Genomic DNA, 22,705 nt, shown 5'->3' with positions numbered 1-22,705 from the left:
GAACCCAAACAATCACCTTTGCCTGTCGTGTTTCCCACTGGGGGCTGGGAATCCTGGAGCAGGGTTAGCCAGCTGCAGCACTCTGTGACTGCACATCCACTCAGCTGTAGCAACTGAACTTTAATTAGAGGCTGATGGCCTTGACAGTGGTGCTCATGGGTTAATGCTTAATTGCTCGAGTTTTTGCTGAATTGGGATAGTTTTGAAGTCATCACATAAGTACTGTGTTTAATTGTAGGGTAGAGAAAGTAGGATGGCTTCCAGTGAGGCTCAGTCTTTCTCATTGGCAGGTACCATGTGATTTGGCTCCTGAAGTGAGAGCTGAATGCACTACTCTGCACTGAGAGTCCAAAGGAGTCACATGTGAGTTTTTGGGAGGTTAGTGGTCACTAGTTGAGTTTATGACTGAAATCTGTCTTCTTCACATCTTCACTTTTCTGTTTACTGTTGTTGACTTTAGTGTGGGCTTGTGTTGTTTTGTTTGTTTGTTAGATGGTGTAATTTTCACTTGTGCAACTTTGCACCACGGTTTGTTGTTAATAACAACTGAGATTGTAAACTCTTCAATTAGGCTGGAGCATGAGCTGAGCTGAGCTGCCAGTGCTGTTATTAAACCTGTAGTTTGGACTTTGAACCAGTTTTTGCCTGCAGGGGTGGAAGCAGATTTCCATGGTCTGTCTGCTCTGTGTGCCTCTCCTCTGGCTCTCTGGGGGCAGTGGAGCTGGGCAGGCTGTGTCTGACCCAGCACTGCAGTTTGTGTCTTCAGGTCTGGCTGGGTAAAATGCTCTCCTCACCTCAGCTGTGTTGGTGTCACTGTAGGAAAAATGGTCTTTAATTAGGGTTAGCCTACTTTCCTGTCCCTCCTAGTGGGTTTTCATAGGATATGGAATCACAGAGTGGATTGGGTTGGAAGGACCTTAAAGATCACATAATTAAAGATCCCCTGGCTCCATCTCTTCTCTAAACCTTCTGACCAATACTGATTTGGAGATAAGAAATCAAAATACATTGAACCAAGTACTTGTGCTTGATGAAACACGCTGTGGGCAGCAGGATGGTGTGAGCTGCAGGAAAGTGTGTGCATGTGGCCCTTTTTTGGGCACAGCTGTGTGTGACCTGCTGCTGAGCAGGGAGAAGGGAGCTCTGGGTACCTGGCAGTTGAGAGAAATTGGTTCTTCTCTCTAGTCCCAGCTGACTACAGATATAACCCAGCTTTACCTGGATATTGCTGGATCTGGACTGAGCTCTGGAAGTGGCACAGCCACAGCCCTGCTGAGGTCTCTGATGCTGCTGTTCACTGCCTGTGCCTGGTGCTCTGCACTTCCGTGGATTTACCTGCTGCAAACGTTCCCCCAGCCCTCCCCTGACTGCCCACTGTGAAACCCCAGCCTGGCCCCTGCTCCCCAGAGTGATTCCAGTCATTATCCCAAACCTTTCTCCGGCCCTTCCCAGGGACTGTCCTTACAGAAGCCAGGGCTGGGAGTGTGAGCTCCCCTGAGCTGGCATTCAGGGAGCAGGGAATGCTTTGCAGGGTGAGCCAGTGGCAGCTCTGTTTCCCAGGTGGGGACAATCCAATGATGTCACTGCTGGGCTGATGTCAGGACCAGGTCTCACCTGCATGCAAAGGTTTCTAACCCGCTGCTGCTAGGTGCCTCTAAAGTTGATTATTTAGTCTTCAAATCACATTGCAAGGTTGAAAAATTACCCTCTTTAATAAATCAAGAGTAGGACTGTCAGATGAACAATTCAGATTTTGTGTTAGGTTTTTCTTTCTCAGCTGGTTTCCTCAGAACTGAGATGGCTCATTCTAACCTCTGAAAGGCCTTTTTGGCTTGTTCAATTTATGCTCCCATAAGGGACTTTCTTTAGAAAGAATTGTTCTGACATGCTGTTAATTATTCTCAGTGGCTGTAAAATCTACAGCTTCACATTAATTGCTCTTGAGGTTTTCAGTTTACTCAAAAATATTAACCAGGCTTCTTTCTCCAATGTCCTCTGGCTCCTCTGCCAAATAGTCTTGGAATAGGAATTCCCACATTTTATTTTGGTGGGGACTAAAATATTCATTAAACGTCAGCTTTTTTTTAATGCTGCCACCTTTTTATATTCAGAAGGTTGTGGGATGTGCTTATAAGAATATACTTAAGGAGCATATGCTTTGAATCTTTTAGTTTAGGCTGGTGTTAAGTGAGATTTGAAACTCATTAAATGTAATTTAAATTTAAAATACTGTCTTTTGGGAGTAGCTTGTTGCGTGGTAACCTCTAGTGCAAGAAGGATGGTTCCTTTGGGCATTATATATTCTATATATACACATGGAAGAGTTCAAATTGCAGTGTCACAAGTGGCATCACTGAATCCACACCACCTGAGCTTTTATTGCTTTGGCTTTTGCCCAAATGAGTCAGGAACTGCATCCCACAGAATTCCAGACTGAAACTGATGTGATGTTACTTTTTTGTTGATGTCAAAATACCTTGCTCAGAGCAAAATGACTGCTGGCACCAGAGGATGGCTGCCAGGTGTCCTTCCCTCAGAGACTTGGCGTGCTGGCACCACTCAGATGAGCAATTCCTGTGTTTGAGGTCATCCTCCACAGGGTTGCATCATGCAATAATAAGTTGGCTTCCATGCAAGGGTTGGTGCTTCCCAGGACTTTGTCTGGGCCATGATTACGTGGAAAACTGCCCAGCAGTGCTGTCCCTGGGCATGGAGGGTGATAAGCAGCAGTCTCATGCTCTGCTGTAGTTTGGTGTTAAAATAATCGTGGCCAGGCTGGAAACACAACTGGTGCTGCAGCTCTGAGGCAGTGAGCAACTCCTCTGTGGGATTGCCTTTGAATTTGTTTTATATGTATTTTAAAAAGGAGATTTTATTCATCTGCTGGAATAGATTTCTTTACAGACACTTGAATTTGATAATCTGACGAAAAGCAGGCCTCTGGGTTCCTGAACGGTTTTTAAAATGACAAATTAATGGTTAAAGGAAGGGAAATCTCTGTTTAGATTAACAAAATAACTTTTTTCTTACTGAATCCATGAACCTCTTCCTATATATATGCCCAGCAGTCTGGGCTAGCAGCAGAGATGGATAGAATGTCAAGCTTGATAGATTGCTGGAGCTGTTTTTTGGTAGTTAAACAATAATGGAGCTGTTGTGTGTTTGCAGGGAAACACTGAGCTCTGTGTGCAGACTTCAGCCTGGAGAAAGTTCCAATTGTTCCAGAGAAGGGCGAGTTCTAAAATGCAGCTTCTGTGGCTGGTGGCACAGCTGGCCAGATCCCTGCCTGTCCTGAGGCCCTTGCACAAGCATTGCAGGAGAGTTTGGAAACAGTTTATTTTTCAGATTCCAAGTAAAATGTAGATTTCCAAGTCCCCTTTGACTGTATAATCCAAAGAGCAGAATTTGAAGCTGGTTTTCTGTAGGGGCTGTTTCATGCTCGTGGAGCCCAGGTTCCTGGCAGTCAGACAGGGGTGGATATTGCAGAATCCGTGCCTTATGTCTCTCAGATGGAAGGGCTGATCAGTTGTTGCAGGGGATCATGGAGTTCCTTGTCAGCTCAGTCAAACCTGATCTGTCACTCTGCATCTCTTGTGCAGAGGGCTCTGGGGTAGGAGGAGCAAGATTTTGTCTCTTATGCAGAAGAGAAACAAGAGAGAGTTGAACCATGAATTTAATAACAGTGTCCTTTTTGGCAAATACTTTTCTATTCCTGCTGTTATTTATACTATTTGGTGCTTGCACCTTTGACCTGAATACAGATCACAGACAGATTTTTGCAATGGAAATACCTAAGGAATTCATTCTGAGTGAAGGAATTCCTGGAAAGAATTGAAATATATTGTTCAGCTCACTGCCAGGCTTCAGGAGCAGCTTGGAATGCCTACAAGGTGTGCAGGGAGAGTGCAGCTGGAATTCAAAGCACCTCTAAATGACTGCTTGTGCATGGCAAAATAACACACTTAGAAACAAAGCACTTGCAGCATTTCTTTTTATCTGCCTTCAGAATCACCTTAAATCTGCACATAACCTTTTTTGATCACCCTGATACCATCTCTGAACCCTGCCATGGGTGAAAACCTGTTTCAGGGTTTAAGCTGTGTGTGTTTTAGAGAGATCACACAACACATTTAATACAGTTTTGCCACTTTGGTCCCTTGGAACTCTCAACATTGCATGATTTCAGTTCAGCTCTTGCTGTGGTAAAGTCTGTTTATATCAGGTTTTCAAACAATGTGTTCAACTGCGTATAATGAAGCCTTTTCATCCAACAGAATGTAGGCCAGAGCCCAGTCTGGGTCATGAAAGGCTTTACTTTGTGTGAGGGAAGTAAGATGATCATTCTTGGAATGAGGCCTGTCTCCCTCAGTGCTGCTCTGCCCAAAGCCAAACTCACTTGCTCAGACATTGTTCTGGAGGCCTGAGCTTGCTTTTTTACTTCTGCATGTGGCTCTTAATAACATGAGCTAAAGCTTTTGCTGCTCTGGCAGGAATAAGAAATGCAGGCTTGTCATTAAATCTAATACATGGTGGTATTTCCTAGAAATTCCCCTAATGAAGGAAAATGTGAATAAAAGGGTAGAAAACTGTTACTGTCCACTGTGTGCTTGACTGATCAGCCTTAATCCTTGATATTGGAGGAAACAGTCTAAATGTATTGACCTAAACTTCTAAAGAAAAGGGTTTTTAAACAACATGGACAAAAGATTTAAGATGTTTTCCTAGCCAGCAGTTCGACAGCATGCTGCCTCCATCACACCTTGAGTCCCAAGAATGTTTGTCTTTTTTGTTTTGTAGTGTTTTTTTTTAAAGGCTACATTTGTCAGTAACACTTTTATTTTTAAGTTGAAATGCCCCTTTAAGTAAAAGCAAGCTTCTTTATTCTGCATGTTGACCATAATTTTTATTGTGAACTGGGAAAGAGTTCAAACAAACAAAAAAAAGGAACAGGATTTGCATTGTCTTTTGCACTTGTGTCAAACATGAATTTGGCCTCAAAATCATCTTGTTTTGTCCTGTTTTTTTTAATGTTCTGTGTTGTAAAATTGTTAGGATGCTCTGCAGAATTGCAAGGAGGTTGTTCACTCGCATTTCTTCCCTTAAGTGCCTCACTTCTATGAGCTCTGGAGTTCTCTGAAAGTATTTAATTCCATTATGAATACAGTACTGCTTTGAAGAAATGAAATATTGATTCCATTCCCTGATGGGGCATTATCTGTATTTTGCTTATGGAAAACTCAAGCCTAGAGAACTGAAGTGGCCCAGACTTGCAGAGCTGGAAACTGAAACTAAAAGTCCTCACCCTGAGTTGTCCCACATTATTTATTTCATTACTAATCTGAAAATAACTACCCAATAATATTTTTTGAAATTTTGAGTTTAATTTTTTTTATAGGAATATGTGGTATCTGATTTGGTTTGTGTAATCAAAAATGGGTCAATTTTTGCTGAACTATTGAACTGAGAAGAGTAGAGTTTAAAAGAGAAGAAAGGTCATGCTGATGTTATCAGGTCAGTGGTGGAAAAGATTGTGTCATAGGGAGCTTCTTACTGGCAGCAGTCCTGTCTGGTTGTGCTGAAATGTCAGATAAGTTGTTGTTTGTTTGGGATCTGAGGACAGAAGTGAAGATGTTTTGAGGCTTTATTTTAAAAGTAAGTCTTCTTTGTTGTTAGGGGGCTGTGTGAAAGTACAACACTGCTTAGTACGTTCCCACCCTCCACGATAGTTGGTCTGGTTTTATTCTTCATGCCCCAACACCAGGATTTAGTCTAATATGAAAATCTTGTCTGTCATTTTACAAAGCAAAAAACCTGCAGAATGGAAAGAAATGCTCCTGCCAGTTACAGAGATGCAAAATGAAAATGTGACGGTGCCTGTGTACTGCAAAGTATGAAGAAAAAACCCCAATAGAAGGTGAATTTAAAAACCCAACCAAAATGAAATAGATTTATTGGTTTCTAAACTCCAGTGATTTCTGGAGCACTGACTCACAATGTCTGAATGTCTGGGCTTGCCAGTAGCCTGCACTGAAATGTGACCCTGCTGGCTTGGGCCATGTATGGGAAATTTTCCCTGTGTGACAAAGGTAGGGAATCCAGGAAATGCAGGTCCCTGGCTGAAGCTTTCCTTACCTGCTGTCCTCTCAGTCTTCTGTGAAAATACATTCTCTGGGCTGGATCCCACTGGGCTTCCATGTTCAGCACTTTCTGTTTGATCCCATGAGCTGGATGAGTTTAGGTGAGCTCTGCCATCAAAGGATGCCCATCCTGCCTCTGCTGGTGATGCACACAGTGATTAAATGGCTTGACAAAGAACTTAAATGTTCTGCCATAACTGATGTATAGAGATGTGGCAGTAAAGGTGAATTACCTTGTTTTGGATCATGGCTTTAGTTCCTGGAGACAAATGTTTACTTGAATGGTTTGTGAGCTCCTTGTGAGCTCTTGCAGAATCTCCTCAGGATGTGCCCCCTCAACTCAGCAACCAAACCATGGGACCAGATGGCTGTTGGGTTTGTTCATGTTTCTGTTTGAATAAAGGCCAGTTTTCAGGCTGCTTTGTTTTGCATTTCTCAGTCCTTAATGTTCCTGCAGAGAGTGAGGCTGGAGGGAGAGAGGCACAGCAGTCGAACAAAGATGGTGGTGAAGGAACCATGTAGAACCTTCCAGCTCTAGAAACAAACACTGCAGATGCTTGGAAATGGACTTTTCCAAAACATCTGTCCCATGAATTCTGTAGAAAGGTCACGCTTGTCCTGCTGGCACACACTGGGTGCTAAGGCTTGAACTTTCCCTCAGTTTTCAAGCTCTTCTCCAGGGCTGCATGTAAGCAATTCTGAATTTGAGATGCTTCCATGCTAAACAGAGATTGGCACAAGAATAATATTTATGGAAATGCTTTAAGAGTGCAATTTCAAAGTCCCTCTCGAAGTCCCACCTGTATTAACTTCCTTCAGTTGAGAGTGGGGTATTTTCCCTTCTCCAGAGAGGTGACTAACCCATAAACAAACTCACTTTTTTAGTGCACTATCTTTCCTTATCTCAAGAGCAAAACCAGTCCTCAGGTTTGTATTCAACATCCTGGACCTTTTTTTAACTGCTGACTAATTTCTAAGTATTTCTGCAGCTTGGGAGGGCAGAGCTTCCCGCACCATGTCAGATGTGACGTGTGAGCTGGTCTGTGTACGTGTGTGCTGAAGGAGAAGATCTGCAGCTGCATTTTATTCTATTTCAGCACCTAGTTTGGATTTGAATTCAGATTAATTTGGAATAGGCATAGCTATGAAATGAGTCTGCAGTGTTTGTACTTGTTACAGTGTGCCTCAGTTATATACATCCAGATCTGTTTCAGTCTAGCCAAATAAAAATTATCTTTTTTCAGGCTCCAGTTAAATAGGTTAGAGGTTGCCTGCCAGTCTGCACAGAGCTGTGGTGCATCCAGTCCTTCTGCACGTACACTTTTCCACTTGTATAAATTCCATGGGGTTTAGGTTCATTTTCTTCCAGCAGCTCCTGGAATAAGGTGGGGAGAAGAGTAGGTTTGGCATGTGAGGAATTTTGAGACTATATTTTGATTTTGGAGGGGTGAAATTTAGAAGTTTACTGGTTAAAAATAAACCTGTAGTTTGGTGTGACAAGTAATTTCCAGGATTTCCAACTGGTGTTGTAATTTATCAGCAAACACTCTCAGTTCTGGGTGCCTGAGACACAATGATAGTCCAGAGTCTGTGGAGTTTTAGGGTCAATTGTAATCCCAGTTTCAGGGAAATTTAATGTGATTCTGGCTAGTCTTGTCCAATCCTGAGTTTGAGGAGCTGTATCTGGATAATGCACCTCTCTCTTATCCTTTCAACTGTCCCCATATGCTTGTGCTTCATTCCAAAGCTGAACTGTTGTTGAATATGTAATTTATGCAGTTGTCATAATGAAACAAGATGTGTGACTATAACCATAGGCTTTTGGGGCCAGGGATTCTAATGGAAATAGCTTGATCTCTTTTTACCTGAAGTAGGGAACTTGAGATGTGATGAAAATACAAATTTTTATCCTTTCTCCTCCCCTTTTTTTCCCTCCAGCTCCCTGAATTCCAGCATTTAGGAGAAAGGGTATAAATTAAACCATCTGACAGTGGTTATCTTCTCCCGTGGTGAAATCACCTTCCAGCAGAGGGGATTCCAAGCTGTTCCCTGGTTAAACTGTGGATCTGCTCCTGTTTGTTTGCAATACCAACCACTGAAGTCACTGAGTCACAGCAGTGTTTTGCAGCACAGCAGAAACTTATTTTCAGCAAGGTTCTATTCTGGGCATTGTAAAATTTGCTGAGAGAGGGAGGTATTTGTATTCTGGAGAGGAGGAGGGGGACTCCCTGAAAAGCTCCTGCTGAGCCTTTGGAGCCTCTTTCTGACTTCCAGGTGGGCAAAGATCCAGGAAACCTCCCCCAGCTGTTGCCACGTGGATGTCATGGAAGAGTGGTTGAGGTGGGTTTTGAGGTGAAATCTGGATAGGATAGACCCTTTCTGGAGTAGGGCTGGTTAGGGAAGCTGCACAGTTATTTAAATGCTCAGGTTTTCATTGAGAGTTTATTGCTGTCTGTTGGAATTACAGTTTTAGCAGTGACCCATGCAGCTGTATTCAATAAAACCTGCAAGGAAAGGAATGAATGGAGAGAAAAATCCACCATGGAGCTTTTTCTCCATAATGAAAAGGAGTGGTTGAGCTGGGAGGGGATGGTCTAGGATTCCTGGACTTCTCCTTGCTGAGGTTTTGGTGGAGAGATTCCACTTTCAGTGATACTTTTGGATGTTAGGCTAAGGATAGAGACACATCAAGCCATGCAGGATGCTGGGAATGGTAACAAAACAGTACTCTGGAATCTTGCTTCTCCAGAGTCTCCTTCTCCTCCTGACTTGGTTCATGCTATAATTGCAACTGATTTAATTCAGCCTTGCTGATTAATATCCAACCAGTATGAAAGAGCATAGCAGCTTTCTGAATTGTTTTTCAGCATAAGAGCAGAGTGGAAGGGAGATAAGCCCGAGGTCACAGTGTGTCCCTTGGGAACGGGTATGGGACTAAGGAATTGAGATAGACTGGGTAAGAAAAATAATTTTCTAAAATCACATGATTTCAATAATCCCTTTGTTTTGGTTTCTGTTAACTTGCTGGGAGAATGTCACTGACATGCAAAGAAAAAGGCAGTTGACTTTCCATCTTGGCAGATGTCTTGAGACCTAATTACAGTTGATAGCAAAAAGAACTTTTTATCTAAATATTTTTCAATATATAAAATGCAACTTTGGGTCAAAATAAACAGTTTATATTAAAATAATACCTCTGGTATCCAATCCAGGATTTTCGAGCTTCTCATATTAAAATGGGGGAAATTTGGTGCTAGTTGTGCTACAGAGTAGAGGGAAAGTGGGCAATAATTGCATTTGCAATTCCAGGTGCAAAGTTGGGAGTCAACTGAGAAGGTGTCTGTTTTGGAATTAGCTTTCTGAGCAATGCTCTATAAATTACACAGCTTTCTAAAACCGTTTTCTCCATTTCAAATGGGAATTGCAGCTCTCTAGATTCAAAGAGGTGCTTGCAGCTGAGATCCTTCGTGCTTGTAACAGTGCTGGTGGGATTTTGGGTGGAGATCTGTCTGTAAACCTCCTGAACAGCATCAAGTGTTGCTGGCAGTACTGATAAGCGCTGCTGCAGCTGCAGAATGCTCTTGGAATACCTGCTGGATTTTTTTCATGTATATAAGAGCTCATAATTTTCCTCTCAGCTAAGCCAATTTTCCAAGGGGTAACCTGGCAAATGGTCTGCTCAATGTAAACCAGGTTATAGCAGCATAAAAGCAGCTTTGTCTGCACGATGGTTTCCTCTGTACCATGCAAGGGGGAAGTGATTTTTGGTGCTTCTCTGGGCTCAGCAGCAGTTGAAGGCGCTGGCGTTTCAGCAGAGCTGTGTGTGGCTGTGCTGAATGCCTGTGGCCCCATTCCAGCTTTTTCCTGCTCTGCCTTGCACCCTGCCCTGTTTACTCTCTGCTCTGTGGTAAATGGATGTCACTTCCTTCATTAAAATGCTGGTGCATGGCCAGGTTCCCTTCCTCTGGGCTTGCACGCTCGGAGCCGCGGCGCTGCCGAACCCAGCTGTGTGCCACGCTCCGGGATCTGCTCCTGCCTGCATTGGTGGGATCTGCTGAGCTTCCCCAGCCCACACACAGAGAGGCTTTTGGAGGCATCCGCAGCGTGGAGAAGCACAGGTGCAGCTGTGTTGGTTGAAGAGGGGCTGAAGATGGATTATTGCTGCTGGGCACAAGCTGCGCTTCCAGCCAGGGACTGCGCGTGTTCCGTGGGGAAGGTGTAGGCAGCGTTTGGAATGGGGTGCCAGTGCCAGCCTGCTCTGGCCAGCCTCTGGACATGAGGATGTGGGTGCTGTTCAAGGGCATCCCCTGATGTGCCAGGCAGTACAGGCACTCCTGGATGCACAGGATCACAACCAAAGGGACTCAGAAGTCCTGGACGCCCTGTTCTGAGCGCTCTGTGCGAACTGACCTGAGCTCTCTGCCTTTGTAGCTGAGCAGGGCCTCACCTGAAGAGTTTTAAACTGACATCAAAGTTGCTGATCATACTGGTGAGCAATTAAATGTTTGTCTGTGTTGCATATTTAGATGATTAGAGATGGGAAATATCTCCAGGCTTTTGAAAGGCACAGAACAAAATGGAAATGTGTTTCTTCCTTCCATAACACAATTTCTTGTGTCTCCCCACCTGAACACTCCTGTTTCTAGCTGTGATCCAGTGCTGGTATTTATTCACTCATTTTTTCAAGGTGTGCATGCTGTTACCTTGGGCAGGTGAATTAGTACCTTTAGTCATAAACATATTTTTTCCTATCCCTAGATAAAAATCTGACAGTCTCAGTCCAGTTATTTGGTACAGTAAATTAGGCATACATTCCTCATGATTGATTTGTGTCCCTTCTCTTCCTTTTCTCCTGCTCTGTACTGGTGGAGACACCATGTCTGTAAAATGTCATGCTCAGACTGGCAACCTGCTTCCTTCCCTTGTGCCTTCTGCAGGTGGCTCATTTGCTGACTTTTCCAGCTGTCCCAACATATGGCTGCTCCCATTTATCATAATTCAGGTCTGTGCCTGGGACAAAGGCTGATAAAAATAATACTTTGTGCATAAGTGGCATTTGAGCAGATTATTCTATAGCTCTGTTATCAAGCAAATATTGTTTTTTTGACCTCACTCTGAATTCAGTTTGGAAGTAGTAGGTCATTAGTGAAACTAATTTTAGCAAGGCATTTCTTATCAGTGCAGGTTTGTTGAAATTAAAAAAAAAATAGTAAATTGTAACAATGAGCAATTGTGCGACACTATTAATGGGGCACCAAGGTGGTTAACTCATTAAATACTTCAACCATTTCAAACATTATTCATCAAAATGAAATCTGATTCATTTTACAGGGGCTATAGCATGGATTAATAACAAAAATAATAATTTTAATAGAGACTTATCAATACATGAGTATTTAAAGCCACAGTGTCGCTTTTTGTGCTCCTGAACAATTTCCTTGATCTTCTGGAAGTGGCAGGAGCTAATGGTGTGATCAGCATTATCCCAGGGTTGGTGCGTTGTGTTGAAAGTTGTGGAGGACAGTGTGTGTTGTTGTGGAGCATCTGTGGCTGCTCACTGCAGGTGCTGAAGGCCCCAAGAAGGTTGTGAGGGGGAAGGAAAGGAGGGTGTCTCTTGATGGCTGAGGAGCTGGGGGTTCAGGGAGCCAGTGGAAAAGCAGCTCACTGTGGTGAGCAGAGGAGGTGTGAGGGCAGCTCTTGGGCTGATGAGCAAAGAGCACTGCAGGGCAGCCCTGGCAGAGCTGCTCTCCTCCATCTCCCTCCCTTTTTGGCACCCAGCTCCATCTGCAGTAGCCCCAAGGGTCACCAGCCCTGCTGCTCCAGTGGTTAAAGGCCTCTCAGGAGCAGAACTACTTGCTGCTGTGGTTTCTTCTCATGTGGGAGTAGAATCAGCTGCTTCTGGGAGCTCAGTTCCTTTTGATCCCTTGATTCAAGTGTCTCCTTGGTGCTGCTGCATTCCAGCTGCTGAATTCCTAAGCAGTCATGAAAAGGAGCCAGACCCAGTCCTCAAGAGCTTTATTATACAGAGCTGGAAGCTCATTGATTCTGAGATGTTCCTTTGCTTGCTCTAGTCCCTTGTTGTTTGTACCCTTAGGAAAATAAAGGCAGATTTTATATTCAAACATAAACCACAGTTTCCCTCTGCAGCCACAGCCTAGCCTTTGATGAAATCCAAACAGCATGTGTAATAAATCCTGTGTGGAGGCTGAGATCCCTGATACTCCAGCTAGCAAGGTTATGGCAGTGATATTGCATATGGAGTGAGAACCTGAGTTCAAACACTTTTTTAAATGAAGATGGTAAGTATAAAAATCCAAGGCTGCATTATGAATCCTCTCTTCAACTATGTATGGGAGGAACACTTTGACATCACTGGTATTTCCTTCAGAATTAAATTACTATAGAACTTGTGGCGTTGTGTAGAACGTGTTAATGAACTGGTGATGAAATGAATTTCACTCTCATGTTTAAATCCAGTCAAAAGAGTCATGGCATGCACGGCTTCATACTGGAAAAATAAATAATCAGATCAATGAAAGCAGTCCAGCAGAGCATGGTGGAGTGCTGGCACCACTTTGTCCATGGGAAGCATCTCCCTGCCATTTATTAGATTTCTTCTGGCTTTCCTTAAAGCAGCTGAAAAAAGAAGATGAAACAGCCCCTTCCCAGGGTGCTGATTGCCATGTGGGTGGATGTGTTTGCAGGTCTGGGGTAGATGTTTGATCTTGTGTCTCCACCCTTGATGAAACTCCCTCTCCCTTTGCCCTGGCAGATGCTCCAAGCACACCGCACACTTAGGATTTAGGGCAGGTGCTTTTTGGCTGCCAGCAGTCACTGTTGGGTTCCTGCCACGGAACTTCCAGTTTGCCAAACCCAGCTCAGCTCTGTGGCTCAAGCAGTTGTTTCTGTGGCTCCATGGGGCAGTGCAGGCACCTTGTCCAAGGATAATGCTGCTATCAGAAGTGCCTGTAATGTCAGCTCTGCCTGTGAGTCCACATCTTTTATTCAAGATGTTCTGAAATCTATGCTGTCACTAAGTTTTCCAAGCTGTCACACTGTTATTAGCCAAGTTACTGTATTTTCCCAACCCTGGAGCACAACACATAAGTAGCTTTTTCCACTGGGTGTTCTTTTGTCTGGCATTAATTTGTCACTTTGATGTACTGTGGAGCTCTTTGGGTACAGAACAGCAGCTCCTTTGCAGGGAATTGACAGGATTTAGACAGGGCAGGACTCTCTGGTTCTGACCCTCAGACTGCCACATCTGTAACATCCATCCATCCATCCATCCATCCATCCATCCATCCATCCATCCATCCATCCATCCCCCATCTATCATCCATCCATCCCCCATCTATCATCCATCCATCCATCCATCCATCCATCCATCCATCCATCCATCCATCCATCCATCCATCATCCATCCATCTCTTGGGGAAATGAGCAATTCCTGGACTGTGCTGACCACATACCTCCAGGTGGGTAAGAGAATAAATAAGTGAATAATTTTGCTGTAGCAAACACTGTAGAGTTATCAAAGAAATTGTCATCCTGAAATTCCACTGAGGCATTCTGCTTGTAATTTCAAGTCCTCTATCAGTGGCAGTGCTCATTTCCTTGGCTCTGAAGCTGATCCTGTCCAGAAAAATGGAAAATCCCTCTTGAGGCAGCTGCTGAATCTTACCTGTATTTCTTGCTGCTGTCTTAGTGCAGCTGTAGCCACCTACAGAGGTGTCTTACATTTGTGCTCCTTTCTATTTAAGGGCAGAGAGACCTTTGGAAAAATGTTACGGATCAGAGGACAGTCCTGCTTGTTGTTTGTTTATAGGCATTTCCCTTCCATGCTTTTGTAGTTGAGCAGGGATAAGGTTCTTCCAACGCAACATCCGAGCTTTTTGTTGGCCTTTTAATTCCTGGCAATAACAGAGCTGCAACCCCAGCTGAATGCTGAGCTCTGCCTCATTTTATCCCAGTTTCTGCACTGCCTTGTGTTTTGCTTCTCAATGTTTGATGTGTTGCAATGTTCCAGAGTGAATTAGTAGGCTGTCGTTTTTTAGGAAAACAAAGTTTTTGGGGGCAGGCAGTAGCATTTGTGTATTCTGTTATCGTGGGTGGCCTTCAGCTTGCAGGGGTCCTTGAAACAGGAAGGGAGCTGAACTCTGGATGCAGTTTTCCACTGCTGTGGAGGCTGTGAATGCTTGTTGGACTGTGCAGCTTTCATGTTGTTTAGATTTGTGATTCCTAGGAACAAATTAACCCTCCAAAGAATGTGATTTCAAGTAGGAATTCTGTATTTTTGCAAAAGAAAGGCTCTGTTAACTTCTGATTAGAACAAAGAGCTTGGAAATTAACATGCAGAGAGAAAAAGGGTAATTGTTTCTTTATCTGTGCCATCTAAAGTGCGTGTTTGATTGCAGGGCAAAGCTAATAGAGATGGATGATTGACTGTTTCTGTTCTTGCAGTGATTTCCTCCATGTATTTATTGGGATCTCATTGCCAGCCTAAGTGCAATCCACACTATTAATTGGGATCTGGGTGCCAGCCCAAGTGTCATTTCCACTGCAGCAATGAGCACATCAGCTCCACCGTGAATCCATGGTGTGAACGTGTAGATTTGTATTTAAACTCTGCAATGTGCTGAGCCTGCAGGGAGGGCTCCTGGCTGAGCTCACACTGTGGGCTTTGAAAGGCATCTGCCAGGACAGCAGGGACTCTGACCAGCCAGATTCAGCCAGGTTCTGACAGGATCAAAGATGCCACTAAAGCAACAGATACTGGAACAGCACCAGAGTGCAAAAGCTTCCCAATTAAAGTACATCAGACCCAACGTTTCAGCACAGCTTCAAAAAAGAGCATATTATACCCAATAACCTTTAGGATTCCCTTCCCAGTCCTGCTCCCTTGGGAATCTGGAGTTTCACAGTGGCAATACTTACTGAGTAAAAAGCAATGAATTGGCTGTGCAGCTGAGAGATGTTTTATTTCCAGAAGTTTATAAAATCAAGCGGTTGCTGAACACTATCAGTGAGGGAGCTAATTTTTAAGACATAAAAGAAACAGTTCAGGAGCTCCCATGTGAGAGCAGAAATGCAGAGGAGGCAATTTGTATTCAGTTTACCCATAAGTGATGACACATGGTGTGAGCTCCAGAAACTGAATGCCCAGATGAATTCAGATTTCTTTGTAAACTCCCAAAAGCAAGTTTATAGCAGTGTGTTTCTGGAATATTGCAGCAGAGGTGGTCTAAGAAGACTTTGGAACTGAGTATTTTGCAGTGGACTGTGTTAGGATTTTTGGTAAGTGTGTGTTTGTGTGTGTATGTGTGCATACATATAAAATCTAACTTGAAAAAATAAACATTTTGATTTTGTGTCTCAGCTCCAGTTGTTTTCCCAAGCAAGTTACCAAAGCCAGTATTTGATTTTCTTACATCGCTGACATTGACCTGCTGTGTGATGATTTAGCCTTGTAATGCTGTAAATTCAGCCTAGAACTGCAGTGTGTGAAATCAGTGGCTCAGCTGTCCTTGCTTTTATTTTATCTTTTTGGATTTGTAGCTGTAAATCTGTAGAAGGATTTAGGATAAAGCTGAGGAATAGCCATCTATGATCCTGCTGCTGATTTTATTTAACTGTTCTGTGCCATATAATTTGAGCTTTTATGTTCTTTTCCTGATGCATTATTACATCCTTATGTGAAATAGAAACAGCCTGTTAAAGCAAACTCAGAATCTGATGTAGCCAAGTGGAACATACATTTTATCTTCACTGTAGTCTCTAAACTCTATGAAGTCACAGTAATAAAGTTCTTTTGATCTTTGTTTGTCCCTTTTCACCAAGCAGCATCATGCTGACCCCCACATGTGTGGGGTTGTGGAAGGATCAACACCAACAGACGTGCTGTTGGAAGTGACCCATGGGTGGGCACTGAGCTGCGTGTCCTGCTGTGCTGTCACCCCAGCTGGCAGCCTGTGTCCCTGCCAGCGCTGCCAGCTGTTTTCCCTGCAGGTACTATGTGGGCCAGCTGCTGTAACTGGTTCTGTGTGGATGGCTCCCCCGAGGAGATGCAGCCGCCGGCGGCAGCGCGAGCCCAGGCCTATTCCAACCCCGGCTACAGCTCCTTCCCCTCTCCCACTGCTCCTGAGCATAGCTGCAAAGCCTGTGGGATGCACTTCGACAGCTCCTCCAGCAAGGTGAGTCCTCAGCCTGCCCTGCCAGGCCCAGCTGCCTTCATTTACTTACAGACACACACATTTGATACATATATCTTCAGATCTGGACATTCCATATGGGAGAAGACAGCTCACCTTGCTTCTGGGTCTGCAGTCATTCTGTCACAATTAACAGGCATCATTACTGGGACTGGAAATCCTTCAATGAGAAAGCCAAACTGCTGATAATCACTTAAAGAAGCATTAACTTGAGCATAAGTTATTAAATTTCTTACTTAAAAGCACTAATGTACTTTAAAAAAAATATTGTGGCAAGAAGATTAATAATGTTTGAAGAACTTCCAAACTATTGTTGCTCAAACTAAAAGCCAGTGAAGTTTTTTGAGGGTGTGTGTGTAGAACTGCTGAGCAAAAATAGCCCCAGACCAAACCCAGATCAATTTTATCTTACTTGTAAACTTGATTTGTGGGTATATAAATGCCAAAATAATTGGTACCACAAGACTTAATTTGACAGAAAACCCTGCCTGGGGCATTATTTGGTCATGGTGGGTCCTTTAATTCTGCTTGAAAATGTTCCAGTGAGGAAAATTGTTCTGTGTCCACACTCTGTGGCTTAAGAAGTGTCTGATCTATAGATACTGAACTTAAGTATGTGAGAATTTAAAAATAATTGTGAATTCTGACCACAGCCCTTTTAAATTATATGGGAAAGTTCATAAATTGGTTTTCCTTGCACTTTTTATTTATGCATGAGGACACACATCTGAGGAATGGTGGGTCTTGGCAGAGCTGCTGCTGTCTACTCCCAGGGCAACAGGGATGTTGATGCATTTTTGCACTGGGAAGTGCAGTTGCTTCAGGAATCAAACTCTGGTGATAAATTGTGGGGTGTGAGTGTGCTGAGACTTCTGGTGCTGGGTCAGCTGCAGTGGGGCCCTGCCTGCTCTGTAATGTTGTCTTTGACATTGCCCTCATTAAGCCACATGTCCTCACAAATACTTGTGGAGAGAATGACCCTGGACCCAGCACTTGCTGTTGGGCATGGTTGCTAATAGTGGATGGAGATAATTCTGAAATGAAACCATTTCAGGCAGTTGTGAGCTCAGCAGCAGCAGCACAGCTCTCTTTTCCCCAGTATCTCCTAAATACCTGTTGTGTATGAGCTGCCCTTAGAGCAGTGTCTTGTACAGAGCCACCAAAGGCTCCAGCTGAGCTCTCTGGCTCAGAGAGGAGAGGGAATGCTCTCGTGCACAAATTGTAGAGGATCTGCTAAAGCTGTTGAGAACATTCCTGCCCTCAGCAGCTTCCCCCTTTTCCTGTGGGATCTGGTGTCTGTAGCTGTGCTCGTGTCCAGCTGCTCCTGCTCCAGGCTGTCAGGGAAATTGAAGTTTGTATTCCAGAGGGGGCTCCCAAACCTCCTCCCACCTTCCTGCTGCCCCAGCTCCTGAGCAGTGATCTCTGGGGGTGACTGGAGCCCCGTGCTGTAGGTGGGAATGCCGAACAGCTGCAGGAGGGGCTGCCAGAGCTCACCCATCAGGTCTCTGAGGGAGTGACAGCATCCCTTGGAACACACTGGTGTGTTTGTGAGCCATGGGAATTCCTCAGTGCTGTTGCTATGCAGGGAGCAGGGTATGAAATCTCACTGTGCTGCAAGGACAGCATGGAAAACTGCATTCTCTCCTGGGAGAGGCAGCACCTTTGAACTCCAGTGTCCAGTTAATGTTTATTCTGAAATACAGGGGATAAAAATTAATTCTTTCTGCACTGGTGACCATAAGGAAAGCCTAGATTGCTTTAAAAAAGCCCAAACCCAACAAACCAACAAAAACTCCCACATGAAGCATTTCAGGGATGTCTGACCATGCTGACTGTGCTGTCAGTGAGCAGCAGTCAGATGTGGCCTGACCTTTTAGGAAAGTTTTAATGTACAACAACATTTGAAACTAATCCTGAAGATCACAATGCCTTGAATTAGTGCCCTTCCAGTCAGAGTTCAGTGAAGCTGTAAGAGCTGCTTGATGCTGAGATGTAGCCAAAATGTCCATGTTTAAACACTTGGTGCTCAGAGACAGGCTGGGGAGCTTGTTTTTTTTCCTCTGAAGATAAGTCCTAGTGCTGAGCTGCTATGTCAGAGACATGCCTGGGTTTATTTTCACTTCCCAAATGTATCCTTTGATAACTGGGTCAGGATTACTGTAATTGCAAGGACATGTTTGATAGAAGAGCCCTTGTGCTGTGTTTGCTTTGTGATACTTTAAGATGGGAGTGCTCGAGTAGGGGTTTTCTGGCTGGTGGAAGGTCCTTGGCAATACAGGGGCTCTCTCTGGAGCCAGTTTGGCAACCTGCAGGCCAACCTTCCCCTGCCAGAGAAAAGTGGGGCTGCTTCGGGGTTTGGGGTTGTTTTGTGCATTTTTTGTGTTGTTGGGGTTTTTAAATCTCAATTAATCTGATTTTTCCCATGTCAGAGGTGGGAGATTCAGAGGACAAGTGTTACCAACAGGGTAATTTCCACTTCTCCGCCTTTGTGGATTTGTTTTGTTCCCCTGCTCTAGGCATGCACAGCCATCAGTTCCTGTCTCTGCTCTGAAAATTTCCTGAGGAACAGGATTGCTCCTGCAATCACAGGGTCACAAAAAGCCAATTACATATTAATTTTTTGTGGTGATGAAGTTAAGGAAAACTCCTCCAAACTGGATGTTCTGTGGAAATTGCCCTTCCTGCCTTGCTTTGTGATTGGTGAAAGTTGCTTTTCCTTGGCAGGCCCCCAAACAGCAGTTTTGAGATACGGTTTCAAGAGTTTCTCTCTGTGGTAGAAATGTTAATGTCTTAAAATGCTTGAGCAGGAAATTGGGATTCTTTCCAGTAAGTGGCACTGTGAGTGTAGTACAGGCTCTAAATGAGAGGCCTGGAGGTGCTAACTGGGGAGCAGGGAGGGTTTCAGGCTGAAAAGGGCATCAGAAAGAGCTTTTGTAAGCAAGTGGTGTATTTACACCCTGTAAAACATCTGCTTCCTTTCAGCTGGGATGTTCTTCATTCACTAGAGCAGTTCATATATCAGTTTTTTGTCTTTGAGTTTGTTTTTATTACTTCTGCAACTTCACCTGTGTGTTTTTCCTTGCACAGCTCTGAAGGATCAGGATGTCAGGATTTCACGGAGGTGCTTGGCTTCTCTGAGACTGTGAATTGGCATTTTTAACCAGCACTGGAACCACTTATTTCTTCCCTCAGGACTTTTTAGCAGGCACATAATGTGGCTGTTCTGCTGCTGTTCCTATTGGAAAACGTAGAATTTGTCTTTCCAAAGGGTTGAACTGTCAAATTTCTTCAGAAGTCAGCATGGACTGTGAGTGCTTGGAACTTTTGAAAATCAAGCCCTGAGTGGCAAGATCAGAACCAGTATCAAACAGAAACATTTAACAACATAATTAAATCTGTAAAGGTTTTAACTGTCTGGGGCATATTTCCAAAACTTCCAACACTTTCTGTCTAGCACTAACTGGTATAAAGTGTGCATATTGTTTTCAAAATAAGCTGTTTTTGTATAAACAAACGTCAGATTCTTTGATGTCTGTGAGATCTGGCTGTTCCCTGTCCCTCTTACGGTGAAACCAAGATTCATTTTGTGATTGCAGCAAATTGCAATGGAAAAAATGGAGGGAGGAATGTCATTCATAGCAGGTATTTATGAAAGAGAAATGCTTTTTAACTAGTTCCTTCAGTGCTGAGCTTCTTAATGTACAGAGCAATGTGCACTACCAGCTGGAATTCACTCACAAGTCTGCTGCCTCCATCTCCTGATTTCCTCTGGCTTAAACTGCATGAGCAGGTGCAGAAAATTCCTGTGTGTGAGGGAATCTTGTCAGGATATCACATTTCATTCTGGGTAGATGGAGTGGGGCTTCCCTAAGAACTGAGAAACGTGGTGGTTGCTCAGGGATCAATCCTTTTCCTCCTCTAGGAACAGGGGTGACCACTTGGCACTTTTTAATGGATTTGAGGGGTTTTGTGCTTTTAAGAGCAGTGGCTGCTTCCTTCGGCTGCGGCCGGGAGGGGAGCGCTGCCTGCACCGCCGCCGTGCTGCTGCCACAGGGCACGGGCTGGCTCTGACTCCTTCCCCTCTCCTTCCCCTCTCCTTCCCAGCACATCTGCTTGGACTGCAAGAAGAGTTTCTGCACATCCTGCTCAAACCAGCCCGAGGGTGGGCCCCTGCTCTGCCACCTCTGCCAGCGCTTCCGAGCCACGGCTTTTCAGCGGGAGGAGCTGATCAAGATGAAGGTGAAGGATCTGCGAGATTACTTGGCCCTCCGTGAGATCTCCACAGAGCTCTGTCGTGAAAAGGAGGACCTGGTATTCCTGATCCTTGGCCAGCAGCCTGCAATTACCCAGGAAGATCAGATAAGAACAAACACATTTAATACCAGTGAACAGCAAGACTTTGTGAGTCACCCCGCAACCAGCCCAGCCTCTCCTACCTCACACGATGAGTCCTCAGTGTCTGCAGATTCCATCTCAAGTTCAGAAGCTCAGGAACACCAACAGGTACAATCTCTGGCCAGAATCATGTTTTGCACACTCATTCATCTCCATTTTTGGATTAACTACTAGGATGTTGCATGTGGTTTTGCTGTGTAAAGCTGTGACTTGCTGTCACTAACTGTGATGTGCTGTTCATTATGGAATATAATTTGGTGGGCAGTGCTGAATATCTCGAGCATTCACTCTCAGAACATCATCATTGCTCTGGGATGTGTTTTCTCTGGTGCGCTGCTCCACACTTCCACTGCCACAAGATGCTCCTGTGATTGCTTCCTTTGGTACTTGCTGACATGTTTGTAGGTGTAATTAAGTAGTTGATACTGCTCTTTAATTCCTGTGCCAGATAACAAGGACAGTCTAAAGCAGTTTCGGATCTGGAACTGCTCAGAGGTGATGGGGGATGGGTGAGGTTTGTGGTGTCTCCTGCACTCACATCAATAGAAGACAAACCCTGAGTCTGTTGGCAGTCTTGGTTCATGATGAACCTGCAGTTCTGATGAACCTCGGCAGGGGCATTTGAGTTTAATTATTTTTTATTGACCTTGCTTTGTTTGTCTTTCTGCTCTCTGCTAGGGAAAGTTTACTCAGTGTTTGACATCTGCTCCTTGTCCTGTTACAAAGTGAATGGGTGTATTCAGTTCCCTGTGGGCCAGAGCTGTGAAAATGTGTGTACCTTCTGCTTCCTCAGCATATTTACCTAGTTCAAAAGAAGAATTCTCCTGGGAGAATGCTTTTTACAAATCATTAAAAGGCATTTTCATTCCCTGGTTTTCTGGATATTGCCATTCCAGTTTTTACCAGCTCTGCTTTCTTCCCTCACTGCCCCATGATACATTTCAGATTCTTGTCTTGACTTGCATGACATGGTGCTGCAGTTCAGGCTCTTTGATCCTGATTGTTATTCTTGGGCTCTGTGAATGTTAACAAGTCCCCACTTGGGTAAGTGGGATGGTAACATTACAGTCTCTTTGTCAGTAGGAAACCAGAGGGAACAGTGGCTGCTGGGGGTGAGTCAGCTGAAATTACACTGCTCATTTGATCAAGTTCAAAGCAACTGCCCGGCGTTTCTCCTCCAGCTCTCTTGCTGCTGCTCCCTCACTGGGTGTCTCCTGTTTGCCCACTCCAGAGCCCACCTGAGGAGGTGTTTGCCTGCTTAGTGTGAAGATCTGAGCTGCTAGAGGAGGGTTCTGCAGAGCCTTGCACTGGGAGCTCTGCCATCACACCACAGCACCGTGTGACCCTCGGGGAAGGACTGCACATACACATTTACAAACTTGGTGTGTGCATTTGGTTTGCCCCTGATCCAGCCTGGAGTTCTGAACTGGGGCTTTAAAGGCTCAGCTGCAGCAAGTGTTACTTTGTGTGAGTGCTGCACAGGGAAAACCCTCTGTGTGTGCCTGGCTTGTGCCTTGTCCTGCCCGTGTCCTTCCAGGGGTCAGGGACTGCAGTGACACTGTCCTGATTTCCCTCCAGAAACCCACAGCTGGTGAAAGCTTCATTTCCTCTTCCAGGCCAATGGCCACGTGCCTCCGAGCCCAGCCTATGGAACAGCAGCTGAGAATGCAGCAGAAGAAGCAGCAGCAGAGGATGAGATACAGGTTTGTGTGTGCTGGAACTGGATGGCAGGGGGAATACCAGGTCTGCTGGGCTGGATTTGCTACCAGACATGAACAGCAACTGAGGCTGACCAAACCCAGTCAATGCTTTCTGTAGCATCATCTTGTCCTCCACATACAGAAAGAACTGGTGTCACTTGGACACCATAGCAGAAATTGATAAGTTCTATCCCAAAATTTGTGTTTCTGGTAGATGAATTCAGAGTAGCCACTTCTCTGTACATCCAAACCTGAATTCCTG

The 22,705-nt window shown here is 44.5% G+C and overlaps 1 protein-coding gene across 7 annotated transcripts in view; it reads left to right on the top strand.

Moving 5' to 3' along the window:
• The window catches only part of RFFL (ring finger and FYVE like domain containing E3 ubiquitin protein ligase), a 30,034-nt gene that overhangs the window by 2,256 nt on the left and 5,073 nt on the right, over nucleotides 1-22,705 (top strand). For 2 of the 7 annotated variants that reach the window (XM_030287794.4, XM_072937224.1), the window contains exons 2-4: nucleotides 16,146-16,330; nucleotides 20,453-20,851; nucleotides 22,360-22,446. In XM_030287794.4, the coding sequence (XP_030143654.3) occupies nucleotides 16,151-16,330; nucleotides 20,453-20,851; nucleotides 22,360-22,446 (666 nt within the window). In that variant the 5' untranslated portion in view covers nucleotides 16,146-16,150. Of the gene's footprint in view, nucleotides 1-290; nucleotides 379-10,007; nucleotides 10,627-15,381; nucleotides 15,435-16,145; nucleotides 16,331-20,452; nucleotides 20,852-22,359; nucleotides 22,447-22,705 lie in introns of those variants that run through there. The other 5 variants (XM_072937227.1, XM_072937226.1, XM_072937225.1 and 2 more) reach the window with 5 other exon arrangements.

This window comes from Taeniopygia guttata, chromosome 19, assembly GCF_048771995.1.
Source record: "Taeniopygia guttata chromosome 19, bTaeGut7.mat, whole genome shotgun sequence".
In the NCBI taxonomy this organism is placed as follows: domain Eukaryota; kingdom Metazoa; phylum Chordata; class Aves; order Passeriformes; family Estrildidae; genus Taeniopygia; species Taeniopygia guttata.
Note: the sequence above shows the minus strand (reverse complement) of the source record. Positions and strands in the feature narration are given on the sequence as shown.